Genomic DNA, 20,652 nt, shown 5'->3' with positions numbered 1-20,652 from the left:
TGTTGGATGGAAAGTAGAACAACGCGTAATTATGGAGGTATAATCATTAGACTGTTAGGAAGAATACTTTGTGCAGACGTGCACATTGGTCCTAATGTTGCAAATAACTTTGCATTAATTGCTATTAACTGACGATTAATCATCCCACACAACAACAACAAGACTAATAATAATTAATGACATATCTGGCAGACATGCAGTCACACACAGTGGCCTATAGCTCGTTTATCTACAGAGACTGACATACAGAAAATGGTTTAATGGAGTCCCCTGCAACTCATAATAAATTAAACATTTTTGTAACTTTCGTCTGTGAAATACTTTCTCTTTAACTGTGAATCAGATGGACAATATATCAGAAATTCCTTTCAGTCCAATACAGCACCAGAACTAAAACTACGTTCAAAACAATAGCCTACACAATGACAAAACGAGTTTCGGTCCAAACGAATGATAAACATTTATTACTATTGCCTGTTTAATGGAATGCATCAATATTATATAGCTGGATTGTACAATTGTTAGTCCGTGATTTGACACCAGATCTTCACGTTTAATCTGTTTATTGCACAAATAGATCACATGTAGGTCACATTTACGCACAATATTCCTGGGATTATTTTGTGTTTTCGGCTACAATTTTAGTGAATTGGGCTTCATCTCGGTCTGCAGTCGGCTTTGTAGCCTTATTTAAATCTACAGTAGCCTAATGAGTCAACGCCCAGACTTTGCACACAATTAAGCAGGAGTTAATAAGACACAACAAAGAAACAAAAAATAGATATCCATCAGATTCCAACCGTGCGTAATATCATCTCCAAAGTGTTCGCGCAATTGCACTCGACCTCTAATTTGTTTCCGCCCCATGGCCTCATATATGGCACAAATGGCGCTAAAGTGTGCACTCCTCAAGGAATTTATTGTGGTTTTCAGGCTGAGCACCAACCATCCGAGAACAGTCTGAAGGGGGACGTGCGCCACAGCAGGATACGACGCCAGGGCGGCCGTAAAGCCAGTCTAGCTTTGCGCCACTACTATAGAGAAGTGGGTGTATTTTCATGCCCAAATGTCTAATAATCAATGGAGTCAACACCCAATATAGACAGCGGCGGGTCACGGGACTGTTTAGTCCATAACCAACCACTGAAGCGAAGACTGAGCTAGACCTTTGAAATAAAATAAAAGCTGGTTCTGCTTCACTGACGAGCATCTTTCGAATCTTTAGCAACTCTTCACTGAGAATAAAAGTCTATTATTGGAACTTTTTTTTATTTTAAATTTGTATTCTTAATCATTGAATTAAACCTGCTTCTTGCTTTGTTGCACGACTTTCTGATTAGAAATTAAACCACAAAGCTCATTCGTTCAATTTAATTCTTGCTGAGAAAACCCTTCTCCGAGTTGATAAGACTGATTTTTATATATTTTATCCCTCTCGTCTGGATCAGAGCGTCCGAGACGATAAATAAACTTGTTTTTAAAACATCCGTGGAGACAGGGATTCTTTTGATGAGTTGGTTTACCGCCTCTGCCCTAAAATTCGTTCGATTCGTGCAAAACTAAAGCTGAAAAGCACCTCGAGCACCTGACCGTCCCTTTAAAGTCTCAGTCTGCTTACCCATGGGCCATAAGGAGCTATAACGGGGCCTCGGCGGGAGGCCACTGTCATTTGCCTTCATTTGCGCAGGGGAGAGATATCCCACAGGATAAGGAGGTTTCAATTAACATTCGCCTCTTTTCGTGGCTTTCAGCGGAGACACACTTCAAAAGTTGTCTTTACTGTCAAAAACGCGCTCGGACAATGACTGGAAGCTGGGTTTAAAGTAAGCAGGACTAACGGGGGTCTTTTCACCTGCTAAGGAGGGTGTCATTATCTCCAGGCAGAGGATGATTATCATGCGTGAAATGAATGAATCCCGAAGGTTTTCATAACACGGCTTCAAAGAAAGGGGGAAATGTGAGTTTGTCTTTGGCCGATTTTACATTTGTGATGAACCTGATAGGCTTTAATTGATTGCTTAATTGCCCTACTGTAGATAGATTTGTTTTTCAGTCTGACCATCAAAAAAAAATAAGCTGTATCTTTTTTTATTTTTATTTTAATTTTTTTATTATTTTTTATTCATATAAAATTGAATGAGCGCGTGTTGATGTGTAAATGAATGCGTGCAAACACTTTAAGCGCGCCGAGTAAATTGTAATATAACTTGGGAGCTACAAAAGTTACGCGTTATGTTTGCGTTGCGTCTTAAAGGTGAACAACCACTCGCGAGTTGGAAGTGATCTTATTGAAATTGGATATTACAGACTTTAAAAGAAACAGAGGGGGCAAATGGAAAACAGAGAGAGGGGCACGATGCATACCTCGGCCCTTTCTTTTAAAGCGACACTGAATCTCCGTGTCCAATCCATTACCGGGGGATGAAATTCAAAGTCAGAAATCTCTCCTGATGAGAAATAAATTAGTTGCATCGCATGCTTGCATGGAGGCCATTCGCAAACATGCATTTGTCAAATCAATTAGTTGTCTATCAGTCTGTTAGGGTAATAATTACAGGGTGGACGTGCTTTCAGCTAATGCCTCAACTCCAAATTATCATTATTATTTTTTACACTTTTATAGCTTTACTAATGTTTAAGACTTTGCATTATCTAAGGTTTGCAAAGCACTTGATCAAAGTAATCAAACTACAGTTAATTAGAAATAGCTTGCAGCGACTTAACATGTATACAAGTCAATGCAGCAGTATAACAAATAAATAAATATTAATAAAAAATATTCCATTAAGTGTATGTTAGAAATGTAGTGCTCAGAATGATGCCTTACAAAGGGCGTTTTCATTTTTAATTATTTAAATAGGCATATGTTGTTTTTGCTTCCTATAATAAATATAGCTAGTCATTATAAGAAGAAGTTTTACGCACTTTTAATGGAGTATTGTTTTGTATTGTATTGTATGTGCAATAATGAAGCTGACATTCAACATTGAAATAAATAAATAAATAAATAAATAGAAAAATAATAAGCTTATTTTTGACTTATGTCATATTACTATATGCATATATTTAATTATTCTTTACATATCTACAGTTAGAATAGACTAAATGCAGCTTAAAGAAAAGTTCAACGTTTCGTTTTCAGTATTTTAAAATGTTTTCTCCAAAGTGTTTTGTTGTTGTTGTTGTTGTTTATTGGCAGATCGCGCGATGTCGCACGAAACCAGTGAACGGAAATTTCTGGCTGTTAAAACCTAAATCTAGTTGTGCACTGGGATAAACATCTAATGGGTGACATTAAAGTTCAGCATCTTTACAAAAACGTGTCATCCGGTTTTGTTTGTTGCGAATGGCTAATCTGTATAAACACACACATTTGCCTGAAACTATTTCCAGCGATCATCTAATTGGAGAACGCAGATATACAATAGGTCTTAGTGTTGTGCTTGCTTGTTTACATGATGCTTAGATTATGAAAGAGACGCACAGTAGGCTATATTATTTGACTAAATACACTGTATGGCACTAATTTATGCGGCATGGAACTTCTGGTTAGCTGAAGATGTGGAGTATGTATGGACTAAACAGTAAGCAGCAGTTAGATGGTGAATACTCCACATTGTTTTTATCTGTTCTGCTGTTTGTTTACGAGGGGAAACCTTATTGCTGAATGGTTTAATTTATATCAGCTAAAAGGGCGCTCTGTACGAACAGACAAATAATAACGGCTGAGCAGCATTTAGGCCAAATTGAAAAATGTATTTACTTTTAATCAAGCTTTACCCACCATAAGTTTACACAACTAGACCTCCGTGAGAAATGCAAGCATGTTGACACTGAGGGGTGGGATTTCCCTTTTTTTTTTTCTTTTTTTTTTGAACATTTCTTGTAGCATCCTTTGCGAGCCAGTAGGGGGCATATTTGAAGCACAGCAGGGAGCTAAGTGTGTGAGTTGGATGTTATTCAGGATATTACCAGTTATTACGTAAGAGCAAGCAGGCCCTCAGCTGTTGCCTTCTCCCCAGTGAGCCAAACGATGAACGCGGTGCATGTTCATGTTTCCTTTATTACTGAAATGTGTTTATGTATGTAAAACAGCACATAAAAGAACATTTCTCTGTGCAAATACATTTTGGTACTTTAACAACAACCACATATTCTCATAAAAACCCACGACATTTTTCTAGGTCCTCTGAAATAAATACAATGTAGGCTAACATTTTGTCAAACGATGTACCCCGTTACTTGTGTCAAATAAGAGGGTGAAAGTGCATCATATAGAAGTCTGCAAAAAGGTCGAGAGGGTTGATTGAGGCAAGCATGAGCGTCTGATTTAAGGGGAGTATAGTTTAATAACCATGTTTTTTTTAATGTTTTTTTCTTCCCTGCAATGAGGTAGGGGATACCACAAGTGTGCAAGGACAAAAAGTGCTCAGATTTAGAAAACAACAACACTTCGGTGTCCGATAGCTGTTCTAGCTTACATGCTCCCTGGACCACATTTATTAGTCTGTACGAGGGGTCTGCACCACAAACAAGGGACCACTTTCTGTCATATTTAATAATTATAAATAAATAACTGTATAGATCGTAGAAACAATAGCATTCACAGACTTGGTTCACAGTAATAATCATACGAAGAAGTCTGCGCACTCTAGGAACTTGAGCTTCAAATATTTAGTTACACTCAATTGCCTGAAACTGATTCCACTGAAATGTTAATTCAGTGTTTTCTTGCAGGTCCATGCTTTATCAGAGGAACAACGCCCATACGGTTGAGTTTTAGTTTAGCATAGCTTAGCGTTTGATTGGTGTTAGTGCAGGTAGAATACCGCAAACTCTATCAGGCTTTGTTTTTTGTCTTCCTTTTCAAGAGGTAAGTGTGACTCCCGATGATCTCAGAGGAACCGGAGTGACACTACATCCTTTTATAACCTGTTCACTATGTCTGTGAAGATGTCTCACTGTATTCTCACTTATGGCTTCTTGAGCACGTATGGACACACTTCTCTTTCCTGCAATGAAAGATGTGAAAATTTGTCATTTTTCAATGAGTGTTTCTTTTTTCTTTCTTTCTTTTTTTCTTTTTTCTTTTTAAAAAAGTGCTAACTGCATGGAAACCCTGTTTTCAACTTCCCTGTGTAAATGGCGTGACAGGAGGAGGAGGACTCCCTGCTGGCACCTCATCAGGATGCCACCGGTATGGAGAGGGTGAAGGAGTTTGATCGTGGTTACAGCGAAGTTTTGTTTCAGTCAGCAACAAGGTGAGGCACACGAGTCAGGAAAAACATTGTCTCTGCCATTACAAAAAAAAAAAAAAAACATGTATAAAAACAGGGGGGAAGCCTTGACCTTTCAGCAGTCAAGCATGCAGAAAAGTAGCAAAACACAGGTTTAAAATGACGAGCTGTCTCTTCATACCACTCTGCCTGGGACAGGTGCAGCTTTTGTTGGGACAATGGGAACGGTGCCGCCTTGTAAGACGAAGTTAAAGCACGAGGTTTAGGGAGGTCTTCAGGAAAGGCTGATCACACTATCCTCACCACTCCTCAACCCTTGTGGACTATTTACAAGTTTGGATTGTGGACACAATTTGCTTGTAACGGAATGGCATTTTAGAGGCTCCTCTCATAAACACGCAGTAAGCCTCCATGAAAATAAAAAGAAACCCATCACCTAAAATATCAGGAGTGAACATAGCCAAATATCTGTACAGTACAACAGTGCTTTGTTGACATATGAGTGAATCATCATGGACAGTTATCATACAGTGAGTGGCATTGTGGGATATGCATATTATTTAGTAGGGTAGGTTGGGAGGGTATCACACCCTGGAAATAAGCACTTCACAATCAGCCTCCAAACCAAAAACAACTAAGGCCAGGAACAGGGGGTCCTAGCCTTAAGCTCTCCTATCAAGATGCCCGGTCAGCTGGGCCTGCTGCAAATTCAAGTGCATAAGGTCAAGGAAAAGATTATCAAGGATCATGTTGGCCTATTGCTCCAAACAACACGAAGGCCTTTGGGTGTTTGCTATACTGATAAAAGGCCATTTTGGGCGAGATTTCTTCCTAGAAAAAGTAAAGGGAGCAGGAGTATCAGTTGCCAGTACTATGTACATAAATCACACACCCACAGCACAACATCTCCATCAATAGTCAGAGCCGGCGGCCCGTCAGGCGTTTCTCCGGGAGTTACTGGTGGCGGACGCGCGGCCCGTCTCATGGTCCGGTCTGTATTTGAGCCAGCAGATGAGCCACGTGACGACCACGGAGAACATGGCCAGGATGCTGGCCACCGACAAGCAAATGGGGCCCGCCGGCGAGGGAGGAATGCTGTGACTGTGCACAAAGATCAGGCCCATGAACAGCAACACCAGCATGGACAGAAAGGAGAAGATCACGCAGACGCAGCCGGTGGTCAGCGCCACTCTCTTGCAGCTCTGACAGCTGTCGTAGCGCACCGAGTCCTGGGAGAGGGTCGTGGCCGTGGACACGGTGGTGGACGGGGTCGCCTGGCTGACGCTGGACGTCCCCGACGCCTCCTCCCGGCGGAGGGCGACGAGGGCTGGGTGCAGCGGGGGAGGGTACGGCGGCAAAGCGTCCTGAGGCAGGGGGTCCGAGTCGATGTAGAGCGGGAAATCCTCCGTCACCTTGGTGTTGTTGGGCAGGTTTTGTATCCGATAATCCGGCACCGGAGTTCGGTGGCGACAGACGGGGCAGCTGATGCGCCATGGCCGCTCCTCCCGGAGGTGAAGCGTGTTCAGACACTCCTCGCAAAACGTGTGCAGGCACTCTAGGATCTTAGGAGCCCGCCGGTCAAGGTCGAAGTAATTGTAGCAGATTTTGCATTCGTACTCCTCGTAGGGGAACGCCGAGGGGGGCTCACCGGGGGGTTCCGCTCCGTTTGATGCCAAATCTACCTCTGCCATGTCATCTTTCGCCATTCACATTCTCCGGTGAACACAAAGGGAGCTGGCGGACAGATGCTGATGACGGTGCACGTCTCTCCTCCTCTCCCCCTCCTCTCCTCCCCTCTCATTGAGACGCCATCATCCCCGCAGATATTGTTGGCGTGTGTTATTTTCTAATCCCCCCTCAACGTCCTTTATGGAGAGCGCGGCGAGTCTGCGGTCAGACCGAACGATGCGAAAAAATAAAGAAATAAATCGCAAGGCGCTCCTTCCCCTCTTCGGCGGCTGTGTGGGAATCGATGATGTAATGGTGGTGAATCCGGTGCGCGGACTCATCCATCCAGAGCATCCCACAAAACACAGAGGCAGAGAGGGAGAGGGAGGGAAAGAGAGAGAGGGGGAGAGAGAGAGAGACGACGTGTGGGCTTAAAGTCCCATTAAAGGGAGAGAGAGTGTGTTGTTGTTGTTTCCAGTGCTGTGGTGTACAGGCAGCATATGACAGCCATGCTCCATCACAATTACGTAGACCCATGACGGACAATAGGATGCGCTAATTTGGTCAATCGGGGGCGTCAGTCAGTTCTCTGTTTCCTGTAACAAAGAACATCAAAACGCACACAATGTACCGGATAACATAACGCTATGTTCATTTAAATTGGCTACTAGGGGAGAGTGGGGAAGGGTGCAACAGTTTTTCTCCCTCTTTTGGCACATTAAAGTCACATCTGCCAGCTCACATGCCTATACTATAATATAAACCAATCAGCCACTGTCAGGAGAAGTGAATAACGTCGACCATCTCGTGGGTCTTATATTGTTTTACACAAACCAGCAACAGTTTGCAAAGCCGGAGTAGACGCCAATCAGGCGAAACATTATGACCACCTTCCTAATGTTGTGTAGATTGTGACAGTTGTGACTCATCAGGTCCAAAAGTTGTCCAGGAGAACATTGAATTGCACGTCAAAATTTGGAATAGTTGGAAATGTACTAATGGTGTGTATGTCACCTAGTGACTAGTCTGAACCGACACAGGCGCTATTTGCTTCTCCTGTCCGGATTGGTTACTTTATATTTGTTACTTTATGGTGGCATATGAATAATCACAGTTTAAAGGTCGGACCGCTCATATACTACAACTCAAGACTACCGGGTTTAGCGGCGTTGTAGCCCCGCCCCTCTGCGCACACCTGTACGCACAGGAGCCGCACCTGTCCCCAACTCTGTACCTTGTACTTGGGATGCGCCTTCCACGGGCAGATCCACACCCTGCGTTACTTTCCCGGCCCAGAAGCTCGCACCAGCTCCATCTCTATCGTCCCCCTTTACCTGACACGCTGGAGCTCCTGGCTTACCTCCATGACTCCGAGCTCGTGGCCCGGTTCCAGAGGCGATGCGGACTCTTCCTCGTCGAGTCCTCGCATCCCAGCCGCAGCCACAGGACCCCGGCTCAGGCTGGAGCCCCGATCCGTGATGGCAACCCACGTGGACGACCGAATGGAAGGTGGGACCAGCGTGACAACAACTCCAACCACAAATACGAGGAGAAAGGATGTGCTGCTGGTGTGAGTCCTTCACTTCATGTTCTGCTAAATGTTTGGGTGAAACGTTAAACAGAGAAAATCGACCGTCCACTGGAGCCGGGTTCATTTGGCCAGAGGTCAAATGTAAAGTAATGAATGGGCCGTGCCTTATTTTAAAACTCTGCCGAGATGAATAATATACCTATTTACAACGAACATTATGCAAACCCACTGGTGACTGGCTTTTCCCGTTTGTCCGGGTGTCTCCCTCCAACACTAGATATTCATCTTCACAGAGATACGTTCAGCTGGATGGTTGTAGTTTCACCTAATCTTTTTCAGAGGAAGGTGTGGACAAGTTACAATCAGCCTCGGTAACTTAAGAATGTGTTATAGCGCAAATGTTTATTTAAGTAATAGGCTACTCATTTCTTTAACACAAAGTGCGCACGATAAACTGGAAATACAGGGTTTAAAATAAGGGGCCAGCTAAGAGGCAGTCTGTTGAAAGAGGCTAACAGATGCATTGTGGGATTTTTAAGATCCTTCATTTTTAAGAGCCTGACCCATAAGATTGACTGTAAGTCGGTATCAACCTCTTTAGCTGACCAGTTTTAACATATAAGTCAGATTAAAAAACAGTGTTGCGGGATCTTCTGTTAGGTCTGTACGCTTTTAGACACAGGCAAACATTTTTGTTATTTTAACTACCACATTAAGACTATAATGAATATATTCTAAAAAGGGGAGGGGGAGCTCAGAGAGGGAGAGGAAGAGGCTCAACAAGCTGGTCAGACGGGCCGGCTCTGTCCTGGACTGCTCTCTGGACTTTCATGGAGGAGGTGGGTGAGGCGAGAGGAGGGTTTTGGCCAAGCTGACATCAATCATGGACAACCCCTCTCACCCATTGCATCAGACCGTAGGGGAGCTAAGACTGCAGACTGCTGCATCCACACTGCAAGAAGGAACGCTACCGCAGGTCCACGAGGCTGTACAACACCAGCCTGAGTTAACAATAACTCACACCTGAGACATGTCTTTGAGACCTGCACAATAATCTGCTTTTTTGCATTGTCTATCTTGCACCAACTACCTCACTGTTCACAGTTAAAATCTTAGCAATTATATTATATTCAAGTTTTTTTTTTTTTTTTTAGCATTTTTTGATTTCCAGCCCACACTGTGCATACTGAATGTCTGTTATATTCTTGTATATTTTGTTCATTCTTTCAAATTTAATATGGTCTTTTATTGTTTTTTTTTATATATATATATTTCTTACCTTATTCTGCACTACTGTGCTAAGGTAATTTACCATACGCGGGATCAATATGTCTTAAAGTGCGCTATTAATTTGATGGTATTCACATCCAAACTGAAGGAGGGATGAAGGAGCTACAATTAGTTTTTTAAGTAGTCTTCTGTTTTCAGGAGCTGAAAAGTAATTGGACAAATTAAGATAATCATAAATAAAAAGGTAAATTTTAACTGTCGAGAATCTTTTGCAGGCGATGACTGAATGAAGTCTGGAGCCTATGATGATCACTGAAGAATGGGTTTCCTCTTTGGTGATGAGGCCTTTACTGATTGACTCTGATATTGCAGAGTATTTCAATTCTTTACTTTCAAAAACCACTACATACTCTGTTTTGGATCACTTCCGTCTGTCCTATGATGCACCCTCCATTCAACTTCGCTTTATTTGGCTGAATCTGAGCAGACAGCATGTTTCCGATGCACTTCAGAATTCATCTGGCTGCTTCAGTCACATAATCAATAGTCACCCAGTGGCACTGGCTCCACTCTGATTTATAGATGATGTTGTAGGCACCAGATCATGAGCTGTTTCAGGCCCTCTTAACACTTGTTTGTGGTACAGTTTGATGAGAGCTTCATCTGTCCAAATAATTCGGTATGTTTCACCACCTGATTCTAAGACTTTTCTGCGCATCTTTGCTTACTTTTGCAGGACTGCAACCAATCCCCGTACGAGGTAAGGAACCGCTTCCTGCACTACCTCTTCCTGTTTTCATCGAGCCTCGGTCACGAAATCTTCTACATCACCTGTCTGCCCTGGCTGCACTGGAACCTGGACCCTTTCCTGTGCCGTCGCCTCGTCAACATTTGGACCGTAAGTCGCAGCTAGAGAGAGAATCCGAGCGTGTGCGTCTGACTGACCACCTCGGCATGAGCAAACCAGAGTCTGATGTCCATCTCCTGCACAATGCCACCTCTCTTTTCGCTGCTGCCCCGTCTCCTTCTCTTCACCTTTCAACCTCCTTTCATCCCCCCCCCCCTTCCAGTGACCTGTCTCTGACACCGCCAAGTCCATATATCCCCGGGCCTTAGGAGGCCACGGGGGCCATCCTGGTCGGTGAGAGGCCACACATGAGGACACGTCAGTGGAAAGAGACTGTTAGAGACTCCCCTTAGATGTTTATTCTGACAGAATCCAGCACATTGTGGCCAGAGTCCCTGAAAACATGTCAAACATGATCCCAGAAGGAGTCTGCGTGACATTTGCGGAGGATCACAGAGAGACACAGGCAGTCGTATAACCTCACTCCCGCACTGTGTGTGATGGGCAGTGTGTTTTTGTGCCCTTTGTGTCCCTGCCCCGAGCGCTTGGTGGGTGCCCTGTGTCTGAACCCCTTGTTTGGCCCCCCAGGGGAAGAGATACCATTCTTCTGGAATCCTGACTGCACCATGCCCCTGCGTGAACTCCTTTCAAGCGCACACATAAACACCAACACACACACATGCTCGTACTCCCCTCCATCTCGCCTGCTAAACACACTCATTGCCCTCCCTCTAGTTAGACATTACCAGCTTCACTCTGTGTCCCCCCCACCTCCCCCCACCAGCAGTGTGTTTTATTGGCCTCATCAGCGCTTTGAGCTTTCTCTCTCTCTGGACCCGCCATTTGGTCTGTCAGCCCTCGGGGCACATCACTCTGCACTTCCAACTCCTCACAGCACCCTGCCATTGTGCTGCCCGAGTTATCTAAGGTTCACAAGGGGTTGTTCACTCTCTTTTCGCGTTTTGTCATCTCTGTCTGGCGGATCCTCACGCCATCATGACACGCACGCACATACAATCGGCAGCGAAGGACAACATACCCTCTGTTGGCTTTACTTGCTGGGTGACTTTGGCCATCTTGCAGTGCAGCAACTTTCATAACCATATGGTGCAATGGAATGACATTACAGTGTAGTATTATTGTAGCACAGTGTTATGCAAATTGTACGCCTACTGTGCTATTTAGAATACCAAATCTCAAGTTGTACTGTTATATAACAACATAAAGGTCAAACTCTAAAAAGAAATGGGGTATGTTTTCTTTCTCAATTCGGAAATACTGGTGTTCAGTACTTATGACAGGTTATTGTCAACTTAGATGTCTTTTTATCAATCTTGTACCACCCATCTCATGATGAGGCCCAACATTAGAAAATGTCTGTCTGGGACCAGAAAGACTCGCATGAATGGAATAAGATTAAAGATTGAGGGCCAACGTCATGACAGTGTTCATCGGCCTGGCTCTGTTCCACCCTGGGTCAACCAGCGCAGACAGTGGGCAGACAAATATAGCGTGACTGAAATGTAAAAATTCTAATTTAGACGCCTTCAGATTCAGTGACGCAGACATTGTTTGATGTTTGTGACTTAATCCAAGAAACAGATGACAGGTTTTAAGTGTGCGCCACTAGATGTAGAGAAACGAGTAAAAAAATAAAAAATAAAATACATTTTTGGATATAGTACACTGTAACTCAAATGTACATCTCATCTGCAAAATGTTTTTTGGGTTTCGCAGCACATAAAGACTGGGTGGCATCACTTTGCCACATGACAAGCGGAGTTCTTGGGGTCATTAGATGACTACGACTAAGAAAATTTGTTCAAGCTGTTGCAAACACTCCTCATGTGGTTTGTCCAGTCTGTGTTGGTTTAGACTAGTCGGATTTAGCCTGAAGAAACTTCAACCATGCTAGCAGCTCTGTTGGGCTGTAGAGACAACGTATTTAGAGCTAACATACACGCCATTAGAACATTCTAACGTCCAACCAAATTTGATACATAATATTGTGAAGGCCTGACTTTTGTCTTCAAAACAGTTGTGACTCATCAGAGAATGGACATGGGTCTTCTGAGGGTGTCTGGAAACGGGCTTGTTGTTAGTGGGGGTGTTTGGGTCCTGTGGGTTGATGGGAGGTGCCTCTGTGGATCAGGCTTGTTCCGGTGCATCCTACAGGTGTTTGATCAGTTTGGGATCAATTTGGAGTCTGATTGTTATTTTATATTCTAGTATGTTCTCATGCTGATATTAGCATTCAGTTGAGAAGTTAAGTTATGAGGGTCACATTATGAGGGAACACAACTATTAAAACACCTATTACACACATCAAGCTTTATTACTTGCTCATAAGTTTATTATAAAAAGCTACAAGCTTTTTAATGTAAAATGTGTTATTCTAGACATTTCAGATTGCAAGCACACATTTTACTGTGTGCACAGATAAACGGAATCAAACCTGTCGTCATTTGTTATTGCTGGTGTAATTCTGTTGAGATAACATTATCTTGCAGTATCTCGGAGGTCACTGAGCCGTTATGCATTATGCAAAACTATGATCTTGTAGCCAGGCCAGCCATTTGTCACGTCTCCGGGGAACAAAACAAACATCAAACATCCTTACAAACAGTGACCTGTGAGATAGCCCCTCGTCTCTATATACACACACACACACACACACACTCAGTCTCATCCACGTGTTGACAGATCAAAGTCCAAAGCTGCGCTAGCCTCGATCAATATGCCCATTCACGAGATCACACACATTATGTGTGTGTCTTGACCCGTCTGTAACTCTTCCCTCGCTGTGACCAGACTGTCCCTGAGTCAGCCCCTTTTGATGCGACCGTTTCAAAGGCACCATCGAGACGCTGGAGCGACGGCTTTGCTGGAGGCAGCTGAATGTGATGTTTGTGTTGATGGTGAGCGCAAGGGGCAGGGGTATCATATCACGCAAGCACTTGAACTGGAAGGCAGATTCATTGTGTGAAGACGGGGGTGGGGTTGCAGTGTGTGGTATGCACACAGCATGGACTGTTGTATGAATACACAGTCATGGTGGATGAATGGGGTCACATGTGCTAAACGGGTTTACCATATCCTGTCCTTTTGATTATTGTCCAATTACTCTGACTGTGTGTAGGTCAGTGGAAGTGGATGTATTTCTATTAAAACATTGTAATAATAAACCTAAGGCATGCCCAGAGTACAAGAAGACAGTTACTGTGACATTTATCTTGTTCTGTCCTATTTCTTAACATTGTTAGCCACTGTTCACCCCCGCTTGTACTGAAAGATGGATGACAAGCCACGGTTTTGAATTTCCATAATTAATAAATTGGCCTTTTGTGTAAAAGAAAAAAGTAATTTTAGTCATCTGAAATATAACTACAGCACTAGCATTGTGGCTAATGTGGAGCTGGAAACCTGCTATATGTCTGCATGTTTGTGTAGTGTTAGTCTCTCAAGCTAGGGCTAACTCTTCCTTGGAGAACAAAGCAGGGTACAGCATGCTCCTAGTTTTTAACCGTAGGGTGAAGTTGCTATGCTAAATCTGTTAGCCATGTTACCATTGCCTGTATACTTTATAAAGATGGATGTGATGTCCACCACTGCTTTCCAATAAGAGAGGTTTTGAAGCTCAGTGTGGTGGCTCGGGCTGTTGCCATCTTGGCAGTTACACCACCTAACTCCTGGATAATAGAAAAATATTTAGACAGTAAGTGACCTCTACTACTATTAATCTGCTAAATAAAAATGTACACTTGTAGAGTTGTTTAAGTTGGTGAACAGTGTTGACCAAGTTAGTGAGCTGACGTTAGCATTTAGCCCAGAGCACTGCTTTACCAATTATAGCCACATAGCTACTGTTGGAGCACCACTTAGAGTACTAAGTACTTTTCCTTGAGGATTCTAGTTCTTCATAAATCATTCCTCTGAATAAACTGTCCAACTTTACTTACAAAGTGAATGGATGCTTCACTGCACTATGTCTTTAACTGAGGTCTGAATGCTACACCATGCAATTATATTTCAATAATTGGTGCGGTGATTAAACAGGGGAGGCCTTTTCTGGGCTCCAGGGTGACGATACCTCCCTTGTAGAAAAGCAAGTCTGATAAGGAATGCTTTGTACCCGTTTATCATATAGAAACTAGGTCACTCAAATCCATACAGTACCTCTGTGTTGAACTCGAGTCGTGTCTTCATTATCCAGCATCAGCGTCGAGCAGCACTTTTGCTCTCGTGGCTGAAAGTGAGTGAATCCTTGCAGCCTACTTTCAGAATCTTTTCTTCTCTTTGTCTGCGCTCATCAGCGAACACCTTGGGCTGGCAGGAAAACGAATTCAGGTCGTCTTAGAATGAAACGAAGGCAACGTGTGGTGCCTTCAGACTCAAGCCCCCCGCCCACCCCCTCCCACCAACTGTATCGCCACGTCTCCGCTCTAACAGCAGGTCAACAGGCGTACTTTTATATCTCTTTTGCCATGGTAACAAGTGCGTCCTGATTACAGTGTCGATGGAGATGGTAATAACACCCTCTCTATTCTCCCCCTTAAACACACACATTAGGATCCTGCTCCCTCTCTGCCCTCGCCTCCCTGCTCCTAGCTAAGACAGCCATTCATTAAATATACACGACAGAGCTTTAAATAAACCTGGAGCTGGAGCAGGCTGCCCCTCTCCGAGGGCCGCTGGGGATCTCATGAAAGAGAATAGGCCACACATTTGGCAGGACACACACACAAATACCTATGCGCCACCCACCGCACACACCCACACCTTGTACTGACTGTGTCATTGTGTCTCATTGTGCGCTCAGTCTCAGCCCAACATCTGAAGACGCTGTGTCTGCAAACTCCGCTTTCTTCACTTCTCGGTTTCTTATTGTAGATTTTGTTACGGTACATCTGCAGCATCTGCACTTTATACCAGGGTGGGTCTCCACTCCCGTGCACTTTTTTGTTAATTTTTTTCTTCTGAGAGTGGGGTCGATGATTAATTATTCATGAAAGTATGTGGTTGGTTTCAAAACCTCCAGCATAATCAGACTTTTACTTCCTCCTACTTTCATAGTTTTTTTTCTCCTCCTCCATCTCTAATTTCTGCATTCATGGCCATTACACTGCAGTATTCTTCTGTCATGTATACAAAATCGATGCAGTGAGAAGCAGATGATAAGGTTCAGTGTTGCACCTGAAAAATACCTGAAATCACAAGAAAGCCTGTCTTGTCTTTCTCCTCCAGTTGGTGATGTACATTGGCCAAGTGATGAAAGACGTCCTGAAGCTGCCCCGTCCCGTCTCCCCACCCGTGGTAAAGCTGGAGACGCGCGTCGATGCGGAGTACGGACTGCCCTCCACCCACGCAATGGCCGCCACCGCCATCTTCTTCACGTTTTTACTCAGCGCCCCCTCCAGAATTCAGGTGAGCATGGCCTCAGAGCAACAACAAACAAAAAAGGTCACATCTAACAAAGGAATCTACACTCAGGCTAGCTTTTCTGAGCTCCGTCCCTCAGTCTCCATTAGAAAATGGAGCTGGTTCAGGTCCCTGAGGTAGTGAAATTTTAAATCTTGAGGTTTTTGTTGGTGTCTCGAGAACCGTTGATTGGTTTTCAGTAAAAATTGCCTTAAATTTTGTGTCAGTTTACCTCACACTTGTGGTGTGCGTATTACCACCTATCAGCCTCTAACGTATTAGCATGTTGTACATGTTTGCAAATGTTAACATGCAAACATGGCGGTCCTCGTCATAGGAGGTTGTGTACTCACGCGGGGTTGTGAATATCACAAGATGGAGGCGTGTACTCGTGAGCATGTTAACACCATTTGAAGACAGCAAACAATTACTCACGTGCTGCCTCATAGTTTATAAACTTAGCCTCTTTCCCATTTCGACTTGCAGGGAAGCACCGTTAATGATGACTCAGTGTCCCAGTAATCCATTACTGTAAATCCTCAAGGTCAGCAGCAATAAGTGGAACGCAGTCATCGTCAGTTCGCCTGGACTTTCCGTGCGGTGACAAGTCGAGACAGCTGCTGTGCAAAAGAAGGTTGTAGTGAGCAGTAAATCCAGATTGTGGAAACGTATCATTATTTTCTGCGTCAATCGTGACAACTGAACTGCAGTTATTTCATGATGAAGATGCTGTGCGTTGCATAGCGAGGCTGTAAACGGAGCTGCCTTTGACACAGTTTATTGTGTTGCAGTTCAGTTCAAAAAACAAGCTGAAACATGGTTAGCTGGACTTGTAGAGCTTCTTGAGGACATTTCACCTTTCATTTTAAAAACTACCCAGAAATCCCAGCCACGGCTCTACTTCCTAAGAAGGCTGAGGCAAATCATCCAAATTTCTCTGCAAAGTTTACAGTACGGTTGAGAGTGTCATCATTATCTCACTCACAGTGTTGCTTGGGAACTTCTCCAACACGCCCTCCAGTCACTGCAGGACATTTACAAGGGGCAGGGTTATCAGAAGAACACCATCAAGGGCAATACACACCCACAACACAACCTCTGCACACTCTTTCCTAAGTGGAGACCCTGGAGGAGTGGGAAGTCAAGGACGACTAGACACAAAGAGTTTCTACCCTCAAGTCACCTCCTGAACAGTTCACACACTGCCTCATTTCCCCATCACACCCACTGACTAGATCTGTAGCACAGGACACTTTTTAAACTCGTGTTTTAGCATTTCATTTGACAAACTGGAATCTTGAATTTTGCAGAATGGAGGAATGTACACACAGTACTCAACACCAGAGAGTCACCTGTCCAGGTGAGGATACAGCTGTCCACCTACACCTGAAGGACAAAGGACACTTTTTGACAACAACAGTCTACATATTTTAGGCTGTGTGTTTGCCATGGCTGAAAATATCAATAATTTATTTGCGGCAACAAAATGATAAGATGGAATTATTTCACACAGAGAAATGTGACAAGTTTCAGCTTGAAGAAGCTACACCGGTGTGATATTCAGAAGTGGTGATAACAATTACTTGGGAATTCTTTCTTGCCTGTTAACGGTGATATCATTACTGGCACTGTAATAGTGAGTCGTTTTACTGCTCATTAATTTGAAAAAATGTGACTAACGCCATTACTGACTGCAGATGATGTACTTCAGCCTCCATTAGAGCTAGGCAGCGTAGGCTAAGTGGATGTTGAACTGTAATTCAGACACTTGGTGTCTCATTAGATGAGCTATAAAGTTGCCATTGGATTTTATGGAATCCTTTGAGATTGGCAAGCGCCGGTTAAATTAGTCTAGCCAAACGAGCAGCTTCTCCTGAGTCAAACTGTCGAAATGAGGTTGAAATCGAGGCGCTGGCAGCCTGTGGACGGCTGCTCGTCATGAAGGGAGTGGCCCCGCTGTCCATCACGGGTCCCGACTGAGCCGTTGGACAATGGGCAGGGAGGGGCGGGGCCAGCAGTCACCATCATTCACCATCAGCCACACCCGTCGAGCTGCTGTTTGGTCTTCTGATGGACTCGACTGAGTCAATGACTGTCAGGCCAAGTCTCCACCTCCCTCCTCCTCCCGACCCTTTATCTCCTCCACTCCACTGCCAAGTCAATAAAACAGTCAGTGGCTCAATCATAGGCTGTCTTAATCAAGCGCCGTGTTTTAATGAAGAAGAGAGTCAATGCTGGACCCTTCAGTGAGTGGTTTACGGCCTTTAGAGCCGTCACGCTGATTTGCGGTGAGATCGTGTCGGCTGTCACGTTTCCTTGCGGGGTTCGTTCTCATGGTCAGATCAAAAAACCCAGAGACACGTACAGTAGAGCCCTTAACTGTGGTCCGAAAAGAAAAGAGCATGCATAGCTATAGATGAGTAGCAGGCAGTTGCAAAGGCTCCTGAATAGCCTCAAGGCCTCAGGGCAACTGTTCCCGAAGCAGGTCGGAGGTCACGACAGTCAATCACAGAGTGACCCCCTCCTGTCCCTGGCATCCTTTGTGGCCATTCATAAAAAAAAAAAAAAAAAAAACCTCTTCATGAACTACTACTGAATAGGCTTCCAGCTGCAAAAGACAGGAAAAGACACAGGGAGGAGGAGTGGAAGGGGGGGCACAGGAGGGGAGGGCAGAGGAGGTGAATGAATACACGAGGCCTCTCCTCACTGTTATTGAAATAGAGGGGGAAAACAAAACCTGCCGTCGTAGGTAAAGGAGGGAGGGGACAGAAGATGGAGAGACAGTGGAGTAATAAAGGAGCAGTGAGGTGATGACAGGCGGTACGTCAACCAGGCAGACAGGACGGAGGGAGAATGAGAGAGGAGTGAGACGCCAAAATGAGTGTGACTGACGAACGGATGATTTAAGGGCAAACCAACAGGAAAGAAGCACCGAATGAAAATTGCTCTTGTGTTTTCCCAGTGGAAGGATTGTGCGTGACGACCTGTAAGAAGCCAGATATATCCGCCTCGGCAGATCTCATCTTTAATCCCTCAATCAGGGAGCGCGTCCTAATGGCAGAAGTGTGTGTTTGTGTATCTCAGTTTCAGTTCGAGGTGGGTCTCCTGATCGCAGTGACGCTGTCGTCCTTGGTGTGTCTGAGCCGTGTCTACACTGGCATGCACTCGGTTTTGGTGAGCTATTTTCTACACACACACGCACACTGGCATAATGCATTCCCTAACCCTAACCCTAACCATCTCAACTAAATGCCTAACCCTAACCTTAACCCTAACGTAATTGTAACCTTTACCCTAAAACGGAGTGTAGCCTCATAAAGAAGTGACGACCGGCCAAAATGTACTTGCTCTTTGATCAAATTTCCTCAAAATGATGGTGTAAAAACTCAAACTGAATCCCTTATGCCCTGACCTTTCCATCAACATTGGGCTCTTATCAAAGTTGCTAAAATCTTGCCCATTATTCCTGCTTCAAACATCAACTTTGACGACAAAATGAATCTTTGGACGTGTCCATTGCAAAATATTGTCACTATTCTTCTTTCAGGATGTCATCTGTGGTGCTTTGATCTCTGCTGCCCTCATATTCTTCACCTACCCTTACTGGGACTCCTTCGACCACCTCCAGCTCACCAGCCGCGTCTCCCCCGTCGTGGCTCTGCTGCTGCTCTTCTTCCTCAGCTACACGTACCCAGAGCTGGACCACTACACCACCACGCGGGGGGATACCACCACCATTCTGGGAGTCTGCGCCGGGTGCTCCGTTGGATACTGGGTGAACGAGCAGCTCGGGGAGACGTTCGAGCCTCAGGGGACGTTGCCCGTTCCCCTGCCCGCACTCACAGCAAGTGCACTGCTGCTGGGCGGAGCCCGCTTCCTCTTGGGAGTTGCGGCCCTGGTGGGAACTCGGCAGATAATGAAAACAGCAAGCCTGCATTTTTTGTATTCCTGGTACAGAGTGCCAAAAAATGACAGCACTGCCAGGAGGAGGAAAGAGATTGAAGTACCTTATAAATTTACCACATACACAACTATAGGACTTGTTAATTCTATATTGGTCAACAGAGTTTTCATTCTCCTGGGGCTGCTATGACTTTCGAACACGAGACTTACAGTATGAACAAAAACAAACCTCATATTTATTACAATGTGCATCAAAGGATCTTGTTTTTTTTTTTTATAATAATTTTTTTTTTTTTATGAGCTCTTCACAGGAATGATTCACAGATTCTCAACAGTGGACTTGTGACTGACCTGAAACAGAGCTGAAAGAAATGCTGTGCTTCTAATAATTGTTTTTATGCCTTAATTCTGTTTGATTCGTCTTGCAATTGTGTGGTAAAGGTTGGAGCAGCTTCTCAGTGCTCAGAGCTCATGTGTCCTAACTTCCTGTCACTTAGTCAAGTCAGTGATCCCCACCTTAAACAACAAACTCATGTCCAAATCGTAGTTTTGTGTTCTTTTTGGTGTTTGAGACTGGACTAAGGCACATAAACGCAACGACAAGTTCATACCAGTCATGGAAATCCAAATAAAACCAGTTCAACTGAAACCTGGGAACTTATTTTCCTAACTACTTGTCTTTGTCCTCTGAGACTTCACTCAGCAGGTTAGAGCAGGCCACCAGTTGCAACATACTGACATGGTTACTGAATGTTTGACACAGGAAAGAGTTAAGCTCACTTTGCTAGAGAGTTCGAAGGAATGCCGGAGCACCTGTC

General features: G+C 44.3%; 2 protein-coding genes and 1 long non-coding RNA gene across 3 annotated transcripts; 1 reads left to right on the top strand and 2 right to left on the bottom strand.

Annotated features, from left to right (window-relative positions):
- Positions 1-4,045: 4,045 nt before the first annotated feature.
- Positions 4,046-7,808, bottom strand: LOC125013100 (E3 ubiquitin-protein ligase rnf152-B). Its single transcript, XM_047593407.1, has one exon. The coding sequence runs from the start codon at positions 6,941-6,943 to the stop codon at positions 6,173-6,175; it is 771 nt and encodes a 256-aa protein (XP_047449363.1). The 5' UTR covers positions 6,944-7,808; the 3' UTR covers positions 4,046-6,172.
- LOC125013101 lies at positions 4,046-8,337 on the bottom strand. The gene is made up of 2 exons (XR_007113362.1): positions 8,266-8,337; positions 4,046-5,293 (listed from the first exon to the last, which is right to left on the bottom strand). It is a non-coding gene; the product is annotated as an uncharacterized LOC125013101 (long non-coding RNA).
- On the top strand, positions 8,060-20,495 carry sgpp2 (sphingosine-1-phosphate phosphatase 2). Its single transcript, XM_047593406.1, has 5 exons — positions 8,060-8,475; positions 10,403-10,564; positions 15,758-15,937; positions 19,016-19,105; positions 19,479-20,495. Exons 1-5 carry the CDS (start codon positions 8,152-8,154, stop codon positions 20,022-20,024), a joined length of 1,302 nt encoding a protein of 433 aa, XP_047449362.1. The 5' UTR covers positions 8,060-8,151; the 3' UTR covers positions 20,025-20,495.
- Positions 20,496-20,652: the final 157 nt, after the last annotated feature.

Source organism: Mugil cephalus, chromosome 9 (genome assembly GCF_022458985.1).
Source record: "Mugil cephalus isolate CIBA_MC_2020 chromosome 9, CIBA_Mcephalus_1.1, whole genome shotgun sequence".
NCBI lineage: Eukaryota > Metazoa > Chordata > Actinopteri > Mugiliformes > Mugilidae > Mugil > Mugil cephalus.
The sequence above is the reverse complement of the archived record's forward strand: the minus strand, read 5'-3'. Positions and strand labels throughout refer to the sequence as shown.

Bases quoted from the DNA above. Each gene is read 5' to 3' on its own strand.
- sgpp2 (XM_047593406.1), top strand. From the start codon at position 8,152: ATGCGCCTTCCACGGGCAGATCCACACCCTGCGTTACTTTCCCGGCCC. The intron at 10,565-15,757 runs GTAAGTCGCAGC...TTTCTCCTCCAG, and splicing joins GCCTCGTCAACATTTGGACC to TTGGTGATGTACATTGGCCA. The intron at 15,938-19,015 runs GTGAGCATGGCC...TGTGTATCTCAG, and splicing joins GCGCCCCCTCCAGAATTCAG to TTTCAGTTCGAGGTGGGTCT.
- LOC125013100 (XM_047593407.1), bottom strand. From the start codon at position 6,943: ATGGCGAAAGATGACATGGCAGAGGTAGATTTGGCATCAAACGGAGCG.